This window comes from Puma concolor, chromosome B1, assembly GCF_028749965.1.
Source record: "Puma concolor isolate L17-30 chromosome B1, mPumCon1.1.hap2, whole genome shotgun sequence".
NCBI lineage: Eukaryota > Metazoa > Chordata > Mammalia > Carnivora > Felidae > Puma > Puma concolor.
In genome coordinates, this window is record NC_141670.1 from 86,157,836 (window position 1) to 86,180,116 (window position 22,281).

Here is a 22,281-nt window from a genome sequence, read left to right on the forward strand (position 1 = left end):
GGGATTTAAGATACAAAATAGATGAACATAAGGGAAGGGAAACAAAAATAATATAAAAACAGAGGGAGACAAAAGATAAGAGACTCTTAAATATAGTGAACAAACAGAGGGTTGCTAGGGGGATTGTGGGAAGGGGGATGGGATAAATGGGTAAGGGGCATTAAGGAATCTACTCTTGAAATCATTTTTGCACTATATGCTAACTAACTTGGATATAAATTTAAAAATTAATTAATAAAAAGAATCATAGAACAGGTTCCCCTTCATATCCATTGTACATCCAGTGGTAGGTGGGGAGCAGAGGGGTGGGTAGAGGTATGAGAGGGCTTTCTCCCATCTTTGCTGTCCACACCTCTTCAGTAGAAGCAGGCAGGAAGAGTCCCATGACAGTACAAATGAATTAGTTCCCAAACCTCCTAATGATCTTCACTGGAGAACCACATTCTTAGCTCAAAGAGTACCAAACTATGGTCTCTTTTGAAAGAACCTAGACACTTTCTCTTTCTCTCTCTCTCTCTCTCAAAAAAAATGAATGAACATTAAAGGTTTGTTTTGTTGTTTTTTTTTAAAGGGGTGCCTGGGTGGCTCAGTCGGTTAAGCATCCGACTTTGGCTCAGGTAATGATCTTCCAGTTTGTGGGTTCAAGCCTTGTGTTGGATTCTGTGCTGACAGCTCAGAGCCTGGAGCCTGCTTCAGATTTTGTGTCTCCCTCTCCCTCTGTCCCTCCCCTGCTTGCTCTCTCTCTCTCTCTCCCCACCCCTCAAAAAAAATGAATAAACATTAAAAAAAAATTTCTAAAAGACAGAACCTAGAGACAGGTCAGCCTTTTTTGGGAAAAAAATATGCTCATACTCTTCAAAATGCATTCATGAGACAAAAGTAATTTGCTAAAGCCCAGCTGAAACTGCAGTCTGGGGTGGGGGCGGGGGGAAGAAGCCATTTGTAGAAAAAAAGCCATTAACAGCTACCGCTGCAATCACCAGGAGCTCTCTAGGGACACATACTCCATCCTAATTATGGAAAAGAAAACTTCTAAAAAGTTCATTCAGAGACTTGTGTAGAGTCTCTGGAATGATTAGCTTTCTCTGATTTGAGGAACTCAGGATCAACCTCTCTGAGGGTTCTTCATTCCTCAAGCTATATTCTGTTAATATTAGGCCAGAAGTGAAATTCATTCATTTTTTAAAGTTCTTTGTCTACTATTTAGGGAGTAGTTGATGAAGCACTCAGGACATCTGTATTCAGAAGTTTTAAATGCCCCTAGCCTTGCTCTGACCACAGCGTGAATGTGAAAACAAGACAGAATGTACATTCAAGACTTTTCCAGGGAACCCAATTTTGAACCTCTGAGTCAAGACAACTGAGAGAAAAAGGGAAGGTTGGCATGAGCACCACATTTCTGTTTCAAATGTGCAACTACGCTCTGCTATATTTGCAAAGCAGCAATTTCCAGGTTTTATGTGACGGCAAAATATACTGGCGCATCCAGAAATAAACACATCTAGCTAAAGTATTCCAGGGTTTATGAGAGAGGACAAGAGTGAGTAGCCACGTCTGCTTTTTTGACTTGCATCAAAGCCTGGAATGGCAAAGAAGCTACCCTAGACTATGGATAAATATGCTGGCTGGAATCAGCAATGAAAATGATCTCCCTTGGTGGCCATAAGATTCACATTAGCCCTGGAAAGATGACTGCTTTGATTTATGAGGATATTCCATTGTGGCAGACAGCAGAATCAGCCAACCGTTTAAGAGTTTAGACCCACTGTCATCTCTCCTTCAGGAAATAGTTAAGCCACAGTGGACTACTTCTATACAGAATAAAGCATTTGTAGATTACAACACTGTTCCCCGCAGTCATCGCCGTGTCTCATCATGTGCCAGGTCTCTGGAGCAACATCACCCCCTTGTTTCTGAATCGTCCAGCTCACCAGCTCAACAACAGCTTCAGCAGAGAGACAGCTGTTCTGAAGAGGAAAGATCTTTGTGATAAGCACAAGCCTTGATCACCAAGTGACCCAGATGGCAACTGTCCAGTCCACAAGCCACCAGAGTTTCCACGATAACATTTCTCCTTGATTAAAAACATTCGCCAATCCAAGAAAGCCCACTCAGGGCCAGGCTCCCAGGGTTTTTCTATCTTGTGCATCTGGTGCCTCTGACAGGGAGTATGGAGGACCTGTAGGTTTACAAACGGCCTGTGAGAGAATTAATCCATTGAGACCACAGATATATTGCCCCTTGGAGTACTCAGCCTAGGCATGACACACACCGTCCACTCAGAAGAAACTTGTCTTCTGGAAATGAAGTAACTCAGCCAGCAGACCAAATCCATCCATTTCTGGGAGATTGCCTCAGATGCTCTAAGTTACTCATTGAGAACACCACTTCCAGTTTGATTAATTTCCCCCAATGCTGTCCGGCTTTGGGGAAGTGTTGCAGCTTAACAGCTGTTCCAAGAGTGTGCTGGGGAAAGGGCTGTTGAGCAGACCTGCATTTTGCCAGACACTGTCACACTGAACGTGGATCTCAGCAAGAGGTGGCAGCCGATGGCAGGAAACACAATTGATAGGTCAGCACTTTTTCAATATTTGAGTACCATGAAGGGCAAATAAAAGAACATTTCTCTTTGCATTTCAATTCTAAAGCATATCATGAGGAAATTCCATTATTCCGAGATTAAGAAAGCAGGAACAGCTGAAAATGCCTTTTGGATGACATAAGAATTGGCTCTGAAAGTTGAGAGTCTCAGAGTTCTGTAAATCAAAATATTTCAGAAATGAAATTCAGTGGTTCAGGGGGAAAATCAGTAATTACCAGGACATTACTGGAGTTACGCGAGGTAGGATGATATATGGGAAACACCACTGGCTTGAGGCAGGATATTCGGGCATTAGTCCTGATTTGGCCTCCAATTAACTGTGTCACCTTGGGCAAGTCACTTAGTCTCTCAGCACTTTCATTGACAATTGAGGAAACGTATTGTACTAGCAGATGATTGCTAGGATCCTTTCCGGTTCCATAACTCTATGATTAAAGTTATACCTTTAATCCTGCTACCCTTCCAAGTCTCACTAAGAAAAGCTCAGTCAAGATCTTGCTTTCTTACTTACAAGCTCTTCTTGCTACCCTCCTCCTTCCAGCACCACGGTGTCCCCCTAGCTCTCGCCCCTCTGCCATATTTCCTGAGACTGTAGAGGGTCTTATGAAATGCAACGGCTCCCCATCTTGGAATCAGATGAGCGTTTGGGAAGATGGTGAGTGTAGATGGCTGGAAAAACACTGCCAGAGCCCAGGTGCCCCCAGGAACCTTCTACACAGTGCACCCTGGACTCAGAACGTGACAATTGTCTGCTCACAGAGCTCTTAAGCACTACTCACCTGGTTGTTTAACAGCCTCTTGTGGTGATTTTTAAAACGATAGTTATGATGGCACGTCACGTAAGCCAAAATATTATGCGAAGCTCTTCATTCTGCTTTAATATTGATGCTAGGCAATGAGAAGCAATACTTCGAAAAACACATTGTGTTTCTTCAATTGATAGATGTAGGTATGAAGTCTATAGTTATGTATTTATGTGTATAGGAATATATAGTTTGGTGTTTAATTCCAATCACTGTATGTATGATTTTTAAATAATTATAATGCTTTTTATTTTTACAATAGATACCACATGCATCATTTTCTCTTCTCAGTGAGGTAGTAAAAAAAAAAAAAAAACCCTGTGACATCCTTTAGAAGTGGTATCATTTCCACTTAACAAACAAGTGAACGTGCTGAGACACAAGTACCACATTCAGAGTTGTTGGTTCCAAATCAAGAAAGAAAATCTCCCTCAATGGACCCCCATTCCAGGATACACTACGCTGTGTGACTCCTTTCATGTATCCATCGTGTAGTTTTAAAGGAAATAACTGATGATCGCCTAAGAATAGCTCCATTTTATCTAAATATTTTAAAACTTGACTCTATTTTATTTGTTATTAAAATATTTAGGTGCCAGATATTCTTATTAAGTGTAATTGGTTAACAGGCTGAATGCTAAAAATTAGATTTACCTCTCTATTACTATGAAATTATGAGGCAGAAAAAGGTTTTGCAAAGAACCCTTAATTTAATAATTGATGTTATTCTGTTATTAAAGCAATAGGAGTAAGAAATCATAATATCCTCTTTCAAGGAGTTGAGGCCTGCTGTCTCCTGACAGAAAAGAACTCCTTGAATTCAGTGATTGGCCTTCTTCCTAAGGTCTCAAAGCATAATTCACCCACAGTATCCTGTTCTGCCTTCATAACATTCTTGTGCAGCAGAGGCAAGCAGTAATAGCTATCCCAAAAGGAAGAATTTAAATAGAGGAGCTAAATCGAGTCCCTGCCCTGGCCAAATTGTCTTTCTAATACTGAACCACAGAATTAACACTGGTTCATTGCAGAGAAATGCCAGGAAAGCGCCCTTGTTCCAAACTAATAGTACATAGTTAAAAAATCTAGTTAAAACATGCCCAGAGGAAGTGGTTGAAAACTCAAGGGCATCAGGACTCGTCTTCTTGGTAAAGGAACCACCTGGAGTCAACCCAGGATTTCTGGTTACACATGGAAGATTGAACCCACAGGTTTATCTCTGCTACCTAACAAAGTCCCACCAAAGGGTTTATAAAAGATACAAGCCCACATGGGCACTAAGAATGGAGAAAAGATTACAACAGACAACAGGTCAACAAATTCTGGGTGACAAGTGAGTGGAAATTCACCTGGCAAAGTGGAGAAAGACGGAATCGAAGTGCCTCCTAAGGAAGACGCTGATAAGAAACAAGCAGTTGAGCACTCAGAACCCTGGGGAGGCTCAAGATGTAGGGCACCAGATGCCCAGGAAGATCGGGGTAAGGAGTGGAGCTCAAAAGAAGATCTGGTGATTGACTATGTATAGAACATTTAGGCCCCCGGATTTCTCCCCCATCCTGAGCCATCTACTGGTGGTCTTAGCCCCATAATAAGGTCCCTTCGCCATTGGCAAGCCCATCCATGCGTGCTCAATCAGAGTGCCTCCTTGGTAAGTATGAATGGAGAGCAAGGATGGCTAGACAATTATGAGAATCTAAGAGACAGAGACCACAAGTAAAAACAAAAAGAAATTCCAGGGAAACCAAGATAACTCAGAGCACAGAATTCTGTAGGCTATCATTTGTGTCCTCACAGAGGAGATAATATTGCAACAGATACTGTTGAAACAGATACTGTGAGAAATAGGAATTTTCAGAGAAAGAGAAGAACTGCCAGATATTAAAAAATATAGCAGAGTGACAATTCCCAGAGAATGATTAAAAGATGAAGTGCTATTTGTCTTGTTAAACTATGTTCTTGGAATGAAAAAAAAAATGATTTAAAAATTAAATTTAGGGGTGCCTGGGTGGCTCAGTCGGTTAAGCGTCTGACTTCGGCTCAGGTCATGATCTCCCAGTTTGTGAGTTCGAGCCCTGCTTTGGGCTCTGCACTGACAGTGTGGAGCCTGGAGCCTGTTTTGGATTCTGCATCTCCTTCTCTCTCTGCCCCCACCCCTCTGTCTCTCTCTCTCTCTCAAAAATAAATAACATAAAAAATTTTTTGAATACATAAAAATTAAAGTTAAAAGTAAGACAAAACAAAAAGCATCCGTTGACATACCATTGAAGACTGAAATCACTAATTCCACATACATTGTGTGTTAGCATCCCCCCTGCCCAAAATGCATTTTCTACCACAATGGAAAGTATGGCCTTGCATGGCATCCTTTGCTTCAGCTAATGTGTATGGTACCAAACTGTTAAGAGGGTTTTCTTTTTGCATGCTACATTTGTGCTATATCTGCAGTATACGAGTGTATAGGTCTATCACGTAAATTAATGACTGCAGTTTTTACAATGACATGACTTCCTAGTGCTCAAGCCAGTATATTGGGATTACCTATATTCTTTACACTCTGTTTCCCTCTGTAGTGAGACGATCACCAAATGTTCAGTCTGCTTTTTAAATATCTCCCTGTGCCATTTCCCTCCGCCACTACTGTAACTCAAGACCTTATTGTCTCTTACCTTGATTTTCTCCCCGGCTGCCGTTTCACTCCCTGTTTCTAGTCTCAACATCCACCAATGTGTCCTCCTCCTGCCTCCTGGATCGTCCTCTACAGAAATCTGATCTCGTCACTGTTTTGCTGCAAACATTTTTATCACCTATGGGTTAAAATCTCCAGCTGGCTAATCTAAACAAATCATTAAGCATTTGGCAGCAGCATACTTCTTTCTGGCTTTTAACCACTCCCACCAGGTACTTTACACAGAGCATTTCCAAGCCGCTTGTGGTTCTAGACACGCTGCCCCCGACGTTGCTTCCTCACCTACCGAGTCCTGTGTATCCTCAGGAACACCTCATCTGCTGTATTCTCTGAGATGCCTTCTCCGCTATGCCAAGCAGAATGTGGTGCTTGTTTTAGAATTATCTTCTTCCAAACAGTTCTCTCTGTTACACTTCCTTAAGAAAGCGTCTGTCACCCTCACCCCACTGAATTTATAGGACCTTAAAGGGTTTGGACTGTGGCTTTTCATCTTCATGTTCCAAAGTCCAGCACAGTTTGTGGCATAAAATTACTCCACAAGCATTAGTTGAAGGAATGAATGAATACACTGAAGAACTTTTAAAGAATCAATAGCAATAGTTAGGAGACTGCATTGTGATATCCTTTCATATTTTGTCTGCTAACAAGAAGAAAATATGTATATTCTTCCACGGATCTCCAAGATGGACCCAAGCACCAGCAGGGCGAGCCTCCCTGTAGCTCATTCCTCTGGGATGACTCTGTGACCCTACAGAAGCACAAATGCCAAACTGGTCCCCCGCCACGAGGAAGGAGGGAGACTAATGCCTCGTGGAAATGGATTGATGATTTATTATTTATCATTATTGACATTGGACTGCACAGCAGAAATGGGGATTAAAGGCAACAGAGAGACAAAAGGCAGAAACAGCAGCAAAGGGAAGTGTGATGGAGAAAGTCTCCAGCGCCTGTCCACGCAGTACTTTCTGCAGATGCCTGGAGATGACACAAAACCAAATGCCCAGAAACCAGCGCCGCTTAAAGGAAGCACTTCACTTTTTGTTTGATACCATTGGCGCTACTCTTACTATTTTAGATTGACCCACGTTGAGTGATAATATTGACCTACAAGGGATAATATGGGCTCTGGGAAACCAGATGACTTTGGCATCAGGCACATCAGGCTCAAATCCTGGCTGCCCACCGAAGTGCTAGCTGTGGCAAACTCATGTAACATCCCTGGGCCTCAGTTTCCTCATCTTTAAAATTGTTCAAACAAAATCCACCCCACAGGTTTCTTGTGAGGGTGAAATGAATCTAGGTACATGCAACTCCTGATTCAGTGCCTGGCTGTCAGTGAGCCACAAATGTGACCTCTCCCCACCGCATACCACCTCTCCAGGAGAACACACGTTGGGCAGACATATCGCAAGAACCTGATGGTGCAACTGAAATGTCTTAATATTATAAAAATATCTACAATGCACCTTTCTCAGATAGACCCCAAGGGCTGATAGCTCTAGGTTGTAGCCTAAACCAATCGCCTGTGGAGATGAAAACTGAATTACTCTACTTCCTGAGCCAGAACTGCATGCTCCCTTGTAGTTCTCTTTTTGCTAATTGATTATCTGAGTACTACTGAGTTATAAACTGCATTCTTTATTACCATGATCTCATACAAAACACTGACTGCCCTTCTAGCACCATTTGCAGAGAAACCACTCAGGTTATCAGGATCATCACTAGGCAGCCCATCAATCAATCAACAATCCATTAGTGTCAGTTCCTAGAAAGTCATAATTATGTCTTTCTGCACACGGCTCTGTATTGTATTCAACAGCCTGCAGCCCTACAAACAACCTTAGAGAGTGTCTTCAGCATGCAGACATGCAGATAGATGATCTGTGGATAAGCTAGTAATTTCAGATTTGCTAAGTCAGGGAACTGCTTAGAACAAAAAATTTGAAAGTGCCCGTTCTACAAACCTCTGAGATTTCAGCAAATGGGTGCCACACCCCCGCATACCCCCACATGGAAAATCCACTGGCAGACCTTTAAAATCCAGAAATCTCTAGCTCACTGGCTTTTTCCGGGGTGGTCCTCACTGTGCTCCCTCCCTTTGGGAGAAATTTGCAGGGAAATTTCTTTCTTCTTCTGAAGAAAATGTATTGTGGCTAAGTGAGTTAGCCAAATTCTCCTCGCCTTCTGTGTTATGATCAGCTTGGTCACATTCCACTTGGTCTGGTTAAGTCACTGTGCCAGGATAGTGGGAAGACCTTCCATCCTCCTCACTCCAGAGGCTTCCCATAGAGCACACACCAAGGTGGGGATCAAGCAAGGTTTCCTGCACACACACCCCTGCACACATGTACACACACATCCACCTGTGCACACGCACTCACGCACCACCACCACCAAATCCCTAGGGCCTTGGCTCATCATCCAAAACCATTAAGGAATAGATGCCTAGGAATTCCCAGGAATTACTGTGGGCAGAGGTAGCAAACTGTTGTCACATATGACTCTTCTTGCCTGCAGATGAGTCTCTTGGTCCTGAAAATGCGTCTGGCAATGTTTTAGTTAGTAGCTAGCATTTAAATATGGCAAGGCTTTACACATAAATCTGCATTTCCAACTTGAAAGAGTTGGAAGCAGCAGAAATCCTGGGCCTCATTCCCTTATGGTGTTAATTGGCTAGACCTGAGTCATGACAGCCCCTCACCGCAAAGCTCACCCCAGCTTTGCAACCGCAAATTTAGGGACCGTTTCAGGGCAAACAGTGCTTCCTTCATAGGCACTGATGTCTAAAGGACAATCACAGCTTTGAATTGTCCCATTAGGTCTCATTAAAATAATACCTGTTGGGGGGCACCTGCGTGGCTCAGTCAGTTAAGCTTCCAACTCTTGGTTTCAGCTCAGGTCATGATCTCACAGTTTGTGAGTTGGAGCCCTGCATCAGGCTCTGCGCGGACAGTGTGGAGCCTGCTTGGGATTCTCTGTATCCCTCTTTCTGTCTCCCCCACTTCCCCTGCTCACTCTCTGTCTCTCTCAACAATAAATAAATAAACTTAAAAAAATAAAATAATACCTATTGGTAACTATATGCCTATCAAGCAACAACATACACAGTTAGTAACTGGTAACTAATGTTCATAGCAGGGAGAAACAGGAGATTTATAAACGAAAGTGTATTCAAAAAAATATAAATTATCCAACATCATTTATATACATAAGGACTTATGCCTTAATCAGAGCTGTCAGCGCAAGAAAGTGTTGGCTGCACTTAAATTCCTGCTGTGCAACAGGAACAACGGGATGAATTGTTTAAGGAAAATAATGCCGTCGTAATACTGTCGCTGTTGTTTCGATAAGGAGTTAATTAGAAAATTGGATTTGGAAATCAAAGTTTAATATCTGTTTGGTGTCATAGGTAGAAGCATGCGTGTGTGTGCACAGATGGAGGCCAGGAGCACACACACATATACACACATTCTTACCTGTATGTCACGGAGTGCGCATGTGTGCCTCAAGCAGTACCTACACACACGTACACATCTGTGTGTTTATATGGCACACACACGTGCCAGTACACCTATGCTTGTGAATCAGTACCATGAACTTTATGTCACAGTAGTTAACTACGTCTCAGCAGGGATACTTGAAGTTTCTGCTCATGACTGTCTATTTATTACTCCTGAAAATGAAACTGGTTCCAACTTAGCTCGTCAGAGAGGGAAGAACATGCCAGACAAATTTATATATCATTGTTTCTTTAATGGACCTAAAGGCTCTCTAATATCTGGAGAAAGGAAATGTACCCTGACAAGTAAAGCAGTCCTTACTTTTAGATAGGATGTCCCTAGCACCTGTGCCCTCTAATAAAAAGGACACACTTTACAGCCAGATTGCAGTTGTGTGCGCCTGTGTCCACACTGAGTGCAAGTGTCATCTTCAGCTGGTGAGGCATCAGGGAGCACGACCAAATGGTAGAGGCACTGGGAAGTGAAAGGTGGGTCTTTATTAGTAGAGAGAGGTTTTCAAGTTTCCTGTCCCTAATTAATTCCCCTGGAAATAATGTAAGTTCTCAGTAGTAGACCTAAGTCAAGGCGCAGTCTTGAGCAAATTGCTCAACATCTTGATGCCTCCATTCCCTCACCTACAAAATGGAAGTAATAAGAACACCCACCTCAGGGACACCTGAGTGGCTCAGTCGATTAAGCGTCCGACTTCGGCTGAGGTCATGATCTCACAGTTCGTGGGCTCAAGCGCCGCGTTGGGCTCTGTACTGACAGCTCGGAGCCTGGAGCCTGCTTCGGATTCTGTGTCTCCCTGTCTCTCTGCCCCTCTCCTGCTCATGCACTTGCTCTCTCTCTCTCTCTCTCTCTCAAAAATAAACATTAAAAAAAAAAACACCTCATGGGATTAAATGTAATCAAACTCCTTGGAAAAGTGTCTGGTCCATAAAGGCATTAAAAAATGTTCTCATGTCATCTAAAGTGGAAGAGATAGGGGCGCCTGGGTGGCTCAGTCGGTTAAGCGTCCGACTTCAGCTCAGGTCACGATCTCGCGGTCCGTGAGTTCGAGCCCCGCGTCAGGCTCTGGGCTGATGGCTCAGAGCCTGGAGCCTGCTTCCGATTCTGTGTCTCCCTCTCTCTCTGCCCCTCCCCCGTTCATGCTCTGTCTCTCTCTGTCTCAAAAATAAATATTAAAAAAATAAATAAATAAAGTGGAAGAGATAGAGGGAACTCAAACATTATTGAGTATTTGTCATGTGCTGTGGACCTTGCACCTTTAAGGTATTTTATTTAACCTTCACAATCATTATCACTCTTTGACATGAGAAGCTGAAGTAGAGACTGGTCGAGGAACCTCATCAGAAGTCACAGCTTGAATAAATGGCAGGTTTGATGACAGTTCTGTCACTGTCCCCAAAGCCCAGCAAACTGGAGTTTCTCAGCTGTGGTCTAAATATCCTCCTGGGCTCCAGTTGCAATGCAGATTCCTGCCCCCCGCCCCAGATCTAACAAATCATGATTTTCAGGCGTGGGCTAAGAACTGTCATTCTTTTTTTTTCTTTCTGAGTATAGTTGGCATGCAATGTTTTATTCGTTTCAGGTGTACAACATAGTGAGATGACAAGTTTATACACTATGCTGTGCTCACAAGTGGAGCTACCACCTGTCACTCATAACACTATTACAATATCACCGACTGTATTCCTTACGCTGTGCCTTTTAGTCCCATGACGTATCCATTCCATAACTGGAAGCCTGTATCTCCTTCTCCCCTTCACCCATTTTGCCCAACCCCCACTCCCCTCTCCCCTCAGTATTTATAGGTCTGATTCTGCTTTTTGTGTGTTTATTCATTTGGTTATTTTTGGATTCCACATGAGTAAAACCGTATGGTATTTGTCTTTCTCAGTCTGACTTATTTCACTTAACATAATACCCTCTAGAGCCATCTACGTTGTCACAAATGGCACGATCTCATCCTTTTTATGGCTGTATAATATTCCATGGAATATATAGTCACCACATCTTCCTTATGCATTTGTCTATCAATGGACACTCAGATTGCTTCTTTATCTCAACTATTGTAAATGACGCTGCTATAACCATACGGATGCATATATCTTTTCAAATTTGTGCGTTTTCATTTTCTTTGGGTAAATACCCTGCAGTGGAATTGTCATCAGTCTTCTTAGGTGGTTCTTTCTAAAATCAGAGTTTGAAAACTTGTGCTGCTACCCTAAAATACCTGCCTAAGGAGGACAGACCTGGGACAACTCACACATCCTCTGTTGTCTTATCCCTACGATCCATTTATGGATCCACATTATGTCTCTAACCACAGACTAATCTTTCTTCAGGAGTACCAGAGTTGGAACATTGTCTTCAATGCAGCTAGCTTCACCTATTTCTTATTGACTCAGCCTTGAAAATTTCCCAAGTGAACACTTTGGCGCCATTTTGTGTGATTGGTCCTTGGGTGGATCCTTATTCATAAATCCTACAATGTCTATCCACACCTACTAGCCACCGAGACACTGATCCCAATCCCAAAAGAAAATCAGTAGAAAATCTAGGTATGTTTTTATTCAGTCCTACCTTGTGATCTTGTTGGAGGTTTACCTGGCAGCTAACATTGCTATCTGAGCCAGAGACCATAGCCTTTTTATTATTGAAATAATTGTTTCCTTGCTCATGAAAGACTATAGACCTGATATGTGACCAACACACTGAATGTTACAGGCATTCATTTACATTTTGACAACAAATGAATGTTACAGGCATTCATTTCCATTTTGAAGATGAGCAATAACCCTTGAATCACCTCCTGGGAAAAGGAAGTGTTCTCTGTAGAGAAAATACTTTAACAATTCTGAGATACTGAAGGAAGTCCTTGATCCGGTGGAGTGAAAGACGAATTTGGAAAGAATCACAGCAGGTTTTCTCAACTGTATAACTTTATTGAGGAAAGAGGTGTTTGGTGTCATAAAATTAACTGCTGAAAAGGATAAGGCAACAAGGTTACATTTTATAGTTCCTTTGGATTTATAGCAGCTAAGATCTGCAGCAGAGTACTAATTAGTAACTGCTAAGCATCATTATCTTTTGTCCAAGATATGGTGTAGAAAATATGTTTGGGGAGCTTAATACAGTTCACCCTTGAACAACATGGGTTTGAGATGTGTGGGTCCACTTACATGCAGATATTTTTCAATAAATACAGTACATTATTATAAATATATTTTCCTGGGGCACCTGGGTGGCTCAGTCGGTTAAGCGTCCAACTTCGGCTCAGGTCATGATTTCGCAGTCCGTGGGTTCAGGCCCCATGTCAGGCTCTGTGCTGACAGCTCAGAACCTGGAGCCTTCCTCATATTCTGTGTCTCCCTCTCTCCCTGCCCCTCCCCTGCTCACATTCTGTCTCTCTCTCAAAAAGAAATAGATAGATAGATAGATAGATAGATAGATAGATAGATAGATAGATAAATTTTCCTTATGATTTTCTTTATGACATTTCTCTAGCTTTATCATAAGAATATAGTCTATGATACATATAACACACAAAATGTGTATTAACAAACTGTTTATGTTATTGGCAAAGCTTCCAATCACCAATAGGCTATGCAAAGTTAAGTTTGGGGGCAGTCAAAAGTTATATTCAGATTTTCAACTGTGTGGGGGGGTCAGTGACCTATCCCCTGTATTGTTCAAGGATCAACTGTACTTGGAAGGAGATAATAATGGCAGGAAATGTTTCTTTTTTAAATCTTCTTACCTTGTTGAATGTTAACAGTAATGGAACAAATGGAACCCTGACTGAGCTCTCATGGTGTACACAGCTAATTTCTTAAGGCTGAGTGTTTTTATCCTTCGAGTCTTACTGTTGGGACTTTGCCTTTACATTGATGCGTGTCTCTGCTTATGACATGCTTGCCTTCTACTTCCAAGATTCCCTCTGTGCCTAAATATGCATCCTCCTCTTAGAGAAATCCTATCTATAAAAAGGCAAGCCATAAAATGGAAAAAATACTCACCTCTAATGCTGGAATGACAGTCAAAGTTTTGAGGGGGAAATATTCAGTCTCAGAAATCTTAACCAGCTCTCTTATAAGAGAATCTTCATCAGAAAATTGAAGGTGGCCTGAGGCTTAGTCTCCAGTGGGTTAAAGAACAGGATCTTCAGGGTCTGCAAAGGTACAGTTCTAGTTCAAGGACCCCTGCTGCTTTTTTCCTGGCTTGCAGAGTGAAGGAGAGTTCTCAAAATTGAAGACAGGCCCTTGGTATCCATGGAAACTCAGCTCAGCACCAGATGAGTGGGTTCCCTGTGATTTGGGGATTTATGGATTTTTAACCACTCTGCACCATCATTTACCATTATTGGCAAAGCATCCCGTGTTACAAGAGACTTCGGCAATAGTGTGAGGCAGCTGTTTTTCTGTGGCAAAGTCATGTAAATTATTTGCAAGCAGGAAAAAAATAAACATTGAAGACTACATGGTAAGATCTGTCCAGTGATAGAGCACCTCTTGCTTGGAACACTGCCTATGCTTGTGGTTGCAGACTCTTCAAAAGTACAAGTTCAAAATGTTCATTCATTATGTGCTACTGGGGAACACTGGCAAAATGATAAACACAGCATGAAGCAATAAAAGGGGGTTAGGTAGGAGCTCTGTCCTGGACAAATATTTAGGCCAACTATGGGGTTTAAAAAAAGTGGAGGAGGAGCAGGCAGGAGAACTTGTTACAGGCATCAATAATCTTTCCCAATTGAAGTAGCATGTCCTTAAAAAAATCAAAATTCAGAATGCACGTGGGCCACATATTGAAATGACTATCTGTAATGTAGGGATGGCAAAAGATACTAAGTGTAACAAGGGGGGAAAGACATCACAAAGTACTCTGAAAATAATCTAGAAGACCTCACCGGGAGTTAATCTAGGAGTCAGTTTCATCAGTTAAACAAAGCCACTTTGCCAATGATGTCAATGATTTGGTATAATATCTATTAATGCCTGTCTTGAACTAGGATGAAATTGCCCCTCCTTTGAAGAAATTTAGATTCTGACAGATGTAAAACAGATGTGTACAAAGTAGAAATTACTTTGCCAAGTGCTATTTTTTTCTTCTGAATAGTCTCATTTGCCAGATCTGCTAAAGGCTTTGTCTACCTAAGAGATTTATGTAGCTTTCGTTAGTTTACGGAGAGATGGGCGAATGAATGGTCACTCTCAGGCTGGTGCAGGAAATGCTAAGACCTTAACCCCCACATTAAATTCCACAAGCTCCCAATGGACTTGTTCCGAGGATTTGGCCATTTGAACACATGTTCGGGGATCCGAGGATGAAATGCTTAGGTCTTCAATTTTCCTTAATATTGGAAAATTGCTGGGTTTTAGCTCATTTTTCTAATTCTGTGTTTATCATGGATATGTTCACCCAGTCATCATGGTCCATCTAGAAGTGGTACCTTTTGAATTCTTCTCATCTCTTCATTTTTAAGTTTAGCAAGCCTCTGGCAGAATAGCTGTCATAGCCACACCCCCACCCATGCCAGCCACAGAGACAGAATTCCATATAGGTGGCCCCTCTTCTCAGAGAGGTGCTGAGCCTAATTCTGAAACCATTAAAGAGAAAAAAGAAACTAGAAAATGCTCTTAGGAAATACCTGCTAAGGTGAAGGGGTTGGGAAGAGCAGGAATAAGATTCTTGGCCCATTAAAGTAAATGAAACACTTACATACCGTGTAGGCTAGATCTTGTTTTTCTTAGCTTATTCTGTGGTCCTGCTTGACGCCTTGTTATAATATTCTCCATGCAGCTCTGAAATAAGAGTAGGAGTCTCCCTCCCAGTATTTTTAGCCTTTAAAACACCAACATTATTTATTGATGTCTTCCCATTCTTCTGTTTCATACATGGAGGTGGTAACCATTTTATTTCTTTTATGAGTTTAGCATTGGGGATGAAGGTTTGGCCATGTCTATGTGAAATACACCCCTGTCCTTGGAGATGTAAGTCTGTTCTAGTTAAGAGAAAAAAAAACAAAAATACATGGGTGGAATATTTAAATAATGAAATAAGGCATTGATATTAATCAGGTGTCAGAAATTGCAGATTACAGGCACTCTTCAGAAAAAGGATTGTGGGGGGCAGCACTACTCTCCAACCTCTGGGCACACCTCCTCCCAGTGGGAAGGAACCTGTGGGAGCCCAGAAGAAAATCACTCAAGAGTCCCTACCCCACTTACTAGAGACCAAGTTAGCAGGATGCAAACTGCCATTTTGTGGAGGGCTGGAATTGGCCATATCCTTTATTTGGATGTTTAGTAGCAAAAACCCATTTTCTGCTTTTTATTTGGGTTTTTAGTAGCAAAACCCATTTTTAAACCCAGTGCACATATAGGACAATTCAAATGTAATAAAGAGATAAACTGTTTGGTTTGCGGGGTGGGGGGTGGGGGTGGCTAATGAAAATGAATAGTACCCAGCATAGAGTCTGGTGGAGTTCTGGTCTACCTCCCTCCCTCCTGTACCACCTTAGGAAGAGGCATTTTATAAAGTTCATTGTAGCTACTAGATGCTTGTTTTGTTTTGTCTTGTTTTGGATTTCCAGGAAATACAGATCAGATGAGCAAAGGAAATGAAGATCAGATTAGTAAAGTAAATGAGAGGGTCTAGCAAATGGTTTCAACAAAGATTCATTACCCTACTAAGTAGTCATCTGCCTCTGAATAATTGCTACACTAAATGCTGGGGTGGGCGGGGTGGGAGGGACGGGGAGGATGGGTGTGGAAGGAACAGCTTCAGCTGTCCTTTGTGGCAGTTACTGTCATCACCTCCATCATCATCACCATCTTCACCTCACCTCCACCATCATCACCATCTTATCCACCACACCCAGTGCCCCAGGTTCCTCTCACAGCCAACACCGAGGACTTCATAAAGCACCATAAAACCCACCCAGGCAAGAACAGGAGAGCCACATTCAAGTCCTAGCTCAGCTACCTACTGGCTCTTCAGGGGACCTTGAAGGAATAACTTAGCCTTTCTGAGATTCAGGCAGCCTGCTGTCATATGGACTCAGATGTTCGACAGAATGTTATAAACTAAAGCAAATGTAATGAATGATGATGATGAGAGAACAATAATAGTTATAATTGTGCAAAAGGGTGTTAGAACAATTCTGGGCCAAGTCTACCATTTTCTATCAGTGCTGTTACCCACCTTCACTCCCATCTTCATTGCCCCCTGCTATAATCATGAAATACAACAAATAATTATAGCTGTTATAATCAATCTTTTGGGGGACCAGTGATTAATTTTGGGGACCACTGATTAAAAAATGGTCCTCAAAAAGATTTCTTTTATTCTTCTAATATTTATGTTCTGGAAGCCAAAATAAATGATAGTACCTAGGAGCTACATGAAACCCCTTAAAATGCCTCTTCCCTAGAGAAGGAAGTGATCATGTATTCTTACTCCGAAAAGAAGGAAAGGAAAGGAAACTAACATTTTTGGAGAATTTGCTAGAAGATACATACAAGTCAGAAATTACAAATAACGTAAATGTCTTTCATTTTGGAAAAGGACAAATAAAATACAGCTTGTGTTTAAATGAACTAGTTAACAGTGGCAAAAAAGAATTAAATACAGAATATGATTAAATCTGAAAAACAAGATTAAAAAAAAGTTGAGGGGCACCTGGATGGCTCAGTCAGTTGAGCGTCCAGCCTCGGCTCAGGTCATGATCTCACAGTCTGTGAGTTCGAGCCCCGCATTGGGCTCTATGCTGACAGCTCAGGTCCTGGAGCCTGCTTCTGATTCTGTGTCTCCCTCTCTCTCTGCCCCTCCCCTGCTCATGCTCTGTCTCTGTCTCAAAAAAAAAAAAAAAAAAAATTAAAATTAAAATTAAAATAAATAAAAATTGTAAAAAGTTGAAAAATAACACAGCAAGCTTTCATTTGTGTAAAAAATTTAATACACAAAATAGCGCCTAATTTATTCGTGGATTTATTTATTACCTGCATCGATATATGCGTGCACACACACGTACACACGCACACGTTTGTATAAGATGTACTGTAAAGATTCATGTCAAATTGTGTTAGTAGTTGCTTTGTTGGAAGGATAAAACTAAAAATGAGGCACAAAGGGAACGAATGTGGTTTTGTTGGTTTTGCTTTTACTGAAGAGACAGACTTAAATATAACATGATTTGCTGTGTGAATATTTATTCAGACCCTGGTATAACTCAGACCCTTATTTCTGTGCTGGGGAATCTTATGGTGATGCAGTCTCTGACTTCATCGGGATTGCTTTCTATTGAACAAGACAGAAGAACATAAGAATATTATGTTAAGACTATCAAAAATAAAATAAGGCCAGGTAAGGTGTTAGAGAGTGACTGGGGCAATTAGAAGACAGACAAGGATAGCTTCTCTGAGTAGGTAACATTGGCAGGCACCTGAAAATCAGTATCAATGCTTGGTGATGGAGACAAAGCAGCTTAGGTTACTATATTATTCCTGTACTTTTGTAGCATTTTTTTTTTTAAGTGTCTACCCCCATCCCCACCACCTCCCCCAAGAAAATCTGCTTCAAAATAGCATGAGAGTTTTAAAGAGGTACCAAACCCAGATAAAGTATTTAGAGATTTCAACCTTTTGAACCAATGATAAGTGGTAAGGGGTAGTGAGACTAGAGAAATATCCCATAAGGTAATGATTTCATTTTATTTCTGGAAAACACCAAAATGCAAATCATTTTTTAAAATACCCACCTTAAAATTCAACAAAGTCTTCTTGGCAAGTGAGGATTCAGGAAAAATAACAGTGATCTCAAAGGCAAAATGATGGGGGGGATGTAGGTATCAACACTTTCATGAGGAAGGATAAGATTTGTATTTTTATCCAAAGAGAATATGGCTTCCTTTTTTTTTTTTAAGTTGGAGAATGTGCTCGTAAAGGGGAAGTAAACATTGGAAAAAGCTGTTTAGGAAGTTAGAAGACCTGATCTCAACACTGACATAACAGTGTGTACCATTCAAACAGCGTGTGCCAATGGGTTCCTTGTCTGCCTCCTCACTTACAAGGAGGTGAGATGAGTTCATCTACCTGTGAACAACATAAACAGCAGCTCCAATTTTATCATTAACCACCATCAAAACCTACATGTTACTAAAGGTTTCTCTGAACCAGAAACTAGGCTAAACGTTTTCTGTCCATTGTCTTAGTTGATTGAATGAGTGAGTGAGTGATCAGTAAACTCTAAGGCTCTTCTGGCTTTATCTGCTTGGTTATGAAACAAAAGAGGCACAAGAGGGAGGAAGACCAGTAGTTTCTATCCCTGAGGGGCAGAAATGGAGGATGAATGTCTGGTCCACCTTAATATCCATTTCCCTTATTCCCTTTTCCCATCCATGCCCCCTTACCTGGTTGATCAGCTTGCCTCTTTAAGGTTTTCTGGCCCAATTCCAAACAGCAGGGTGGGGGGAGATCCCACACATACAATACCAAGCAATTCTGAGACACCATCAGCATGTCCAAGAATTCAACTCAATCCTGACCCCATCTGCATGAAGATAGAATCAGATCCCACAGGTTGAGGGTTCAGTCCCACAGAACAGCCCCCACCACCACCGCCTCAGATGCCAGGCACACACCCAGGCTGTTTACCTGTGCTTCTGACCGACCAGCCACAGATTTTTGGTTCCCACAACCTCCTCTGTAGGTTCAATTAATTTGCTAGAACAGCTCGTAGAACTCAGGGAAACATGTATATTTACCATTTTATTAAGGGATATGATAAAGTGTATTAAAGGATACGAATCAACAACCAGATGAAGAGATACATATGGCAAGGTCCCAAACAAAGGAGCGTCTATCCTCATGGAGCTTGGGGCCTGGTTTTACAGCATTCTGGTGCCCCAAGGGAGGAAGCTGTTAGACAAAAAGGAACCAAAAAGGTGCACTCCTGGGTCTTTATGGAGACTTCATGACATAGTCATGGCTGACTAAGTCATTGATCATTGGCTGATTCAATCTCCAGCCCCTCTCCTTTTCCTGGAGGTCAGGGTGGGACTGAAAATTCCAACACTCCAATCACATGGTTGGACATCCTGCCCTTGGGTGAGGTCCAGAAGCCACCTTCATTAATAACAAGACACCCAGTTCACTTTTATGGCTTGAAAGGGTTTTTAGAAACTCTGGATGGGGGCGCCTAGGTGGCTCAGTCGGTTGAGCTTCTGACTTGGACTCAGGTCATGATCTCACAGTCCATGAGTTCAAGCCCCGCATCAGGCTCTGTGCTGACAGCTCAGAGCCTGGAGCCTGCTTCAGATTCTGTGTCTCCCTCTCTTTCTGTCCCTTCCCCACTCATACTCTGTCTCTCTCTTAAAAAAAAAAACAACCAATAAACATTGAAAAAAATTTTAAAAAGAAAAAGAAACTGTGGATGAAGACCAAATATATCTGAGGATATATTTTGGTCATCTGAATAATCAAATATATCTTTCTAATCATTGTATCACATTACATCACTTGTTTCTCCTTTATTTCCACCCTAAACTAATGGCAAGGAATTCCCATTGCATGACCAAATATTAATTAAAATTCTAGTTTTTGCTCTGAACACAAGAGCTAGAAGTTGCATTCTGTGAGCCAGAGAAATGGGTTAGGTTATGATCTTATAACATATGACTGGACTACTGCTCTTGCCATTATGGGCTTTAGATAGAATCCATTAGGTTTTCCAGGAAGGCACATCCATCTCAATTACTGTGAATTTCAGTAATTTATTGGGACATCAACTCATGCTCTGGATGAAAACATCAGGCCTCTTTTCTTTAGCTAAGATGAATCTAGCAGTTTTTGAGGGCTTATGTGTGCCACCACTTTGAGTCCTTCCCTCCTGCCCCAAAACACCAGGTCATGACCTATTCTCCCACCCACCAAAGGTGAATTATGCACTATTTGTTGGAAGAGGTGGGGACAACCAGGGGTTCTTCTGAACAAATGACTTGGCAGTCTTGAAGTTTTATAAGCAGGCTTTTCCATGTGCTTTATGGGGGAAGCAGATGGTCAGAATGGTCAGAAATGACAACCATAGTAAAAAATTTAAATTGATTGTGGTTGTAGAACAGATTGATGTAACATGATGCCTGCACACACAGACCAAATGTGCTCTTAGCAGTGTCTAGTCTCTAGCACTGAACTATTTATTTACCTTACATTTTGCGTATGCTCTTCTTAAGGACTTATATTTCGGCTAAGTCCCTATTTAAAATGTTTCTTTCTTGGGACACCTGAGTGGCCCAGTCAGTTAAGCGTCCGACTTCAGCTCAAATCATGATCTCGCAGTTCATGAGTTCGAGCCCCACGTCAGGCTCTGTGCTGATAGCTCAGAGCCTGGAGCCTGCTTTGGAGTCTGTGTCTCCCTCTCTCTCTGCCCCTCCCTCCCCTCAAATAAACATAAAAAGAAATTTTAATGCTTCTTTCTTTTAAAAGGACATGTGTAAGAAACTGTTTCTGCTTCTGCCCTCCCCAATCCCTTCCAGAGTGAAGGATTCCCTACTTTGCTGTGTTCTGTAGCTTGACCTTTAAACTAGACTTTATGTTTCCATCCGAGCCCTGTTCTCTAGTTTCCTCTGACTCTTGTGTTGGACTATCTTGTAACAGGGTGACACTTATACAAGCAGTAGGGATGAGGCTGTCACATGGCAGATGAGCTCTTTATGAAATGTTGATGCATCAACCTGTATCCTGTAACCCTGAAGAAACAGAACGTTTCAGAGACAGCGGGGTAGTGACAGGGAAAGAAAGGGCACCCCTTGTCTGCCAGCACATTAATGGGCAAAGAAGGGAGAAGTCAAGAGGCTTAATGGAAAATGAATAAAGCAGGTTGTGAGTAAATTTATTAAATACAATAATAGCAGTGCATCAGCCAGCATAGCATGTGTCAGACACACTGTGAAGGGAAGTGTCATGTGTGTATATGTGCATGCATGCGTATGTGTATATATGCATAAATATTACCAAATCTCATTGCAGGCTGCAAGAAACAGTATTATTATCATTACTTTATTGAAGAAACAGATCGTTTATTTTCCAGCAATTTATCTAAGCAAGTATTCTTATGCACACCATAAAAAAATCCACATATATTAAAAGAAGGTCACTTTAGCCATGCGTTCAAATTCCTCCTCAGTTTTAGTACAGCCTGTCTTTAGTGAGACCAGTCAGGAAAATGGAAGTCAATATAGATATTTAAAAATAAGGGAATGGGGGCGCCTGGGTGGTTCAGTCAGTTGAGCATCTGACTTCAGCTCAGGTTATGATCTCAGGATTCTTGAGTTGGAGCCCCACATTGAGCCCCGTATCGGGCTCTGTGCTGACAGCTCAGAGCCTGGAGCTTGCTTCATATTCTGTGTCTCCCCCTCTCTCTGCCTCTCCCCCACTTGTGCTCTGTCTCTCTCTCTCTCTCTCTCTCTCTCTCTGCCCTTCTCATAAATAAACATTAATTTTTTTTAAAAAAAAAGGAATATAGTACAAGAAATTGATCACAAAAATCTTGGGGAAAAATGAACACCAAGCTTTACCTTGCACCATATATAAATTTAACTTAAAATGTGTCATAGATTTCAACATGTGGTATACCACATTAATAGAACAAAGGATAAAAATAAAGGACCATCTTGACACAGAAAAA

The 22,281-nt window shown here is 41.7% G+C and overlaps 1 protein-coding gene across 3 annotated transcripts in view; it reads left to right on the top strand.

Moving 5' to 3' along the window:
- Window positions 1-22,281, top strand: part of RNF150 (ring finger protein 150) — a 292,634-nt gene that overhangs the window by 219,861 nt on the left and 50,492 nt on the right. The window contains exon 7 of one of the 3 annotated variants that reach the window (XM_086704180.1): window positions 1,208-9,152. The exons of the other annotated variants lie outside the window; for them this stretch is intronic. Coding sequence (XP_086560306.1) covers window positions 1,208-1,218 — 11 coding nt within the window. The 3' untranslated portion in view covers window positions 1,219-9,152. Of the gene's footprint in view, window positions 1-1,207; window positions 9,153-22,281 lie in introns of those variants that run through there. 3 annotated transcript variants of the gene reach the window in all.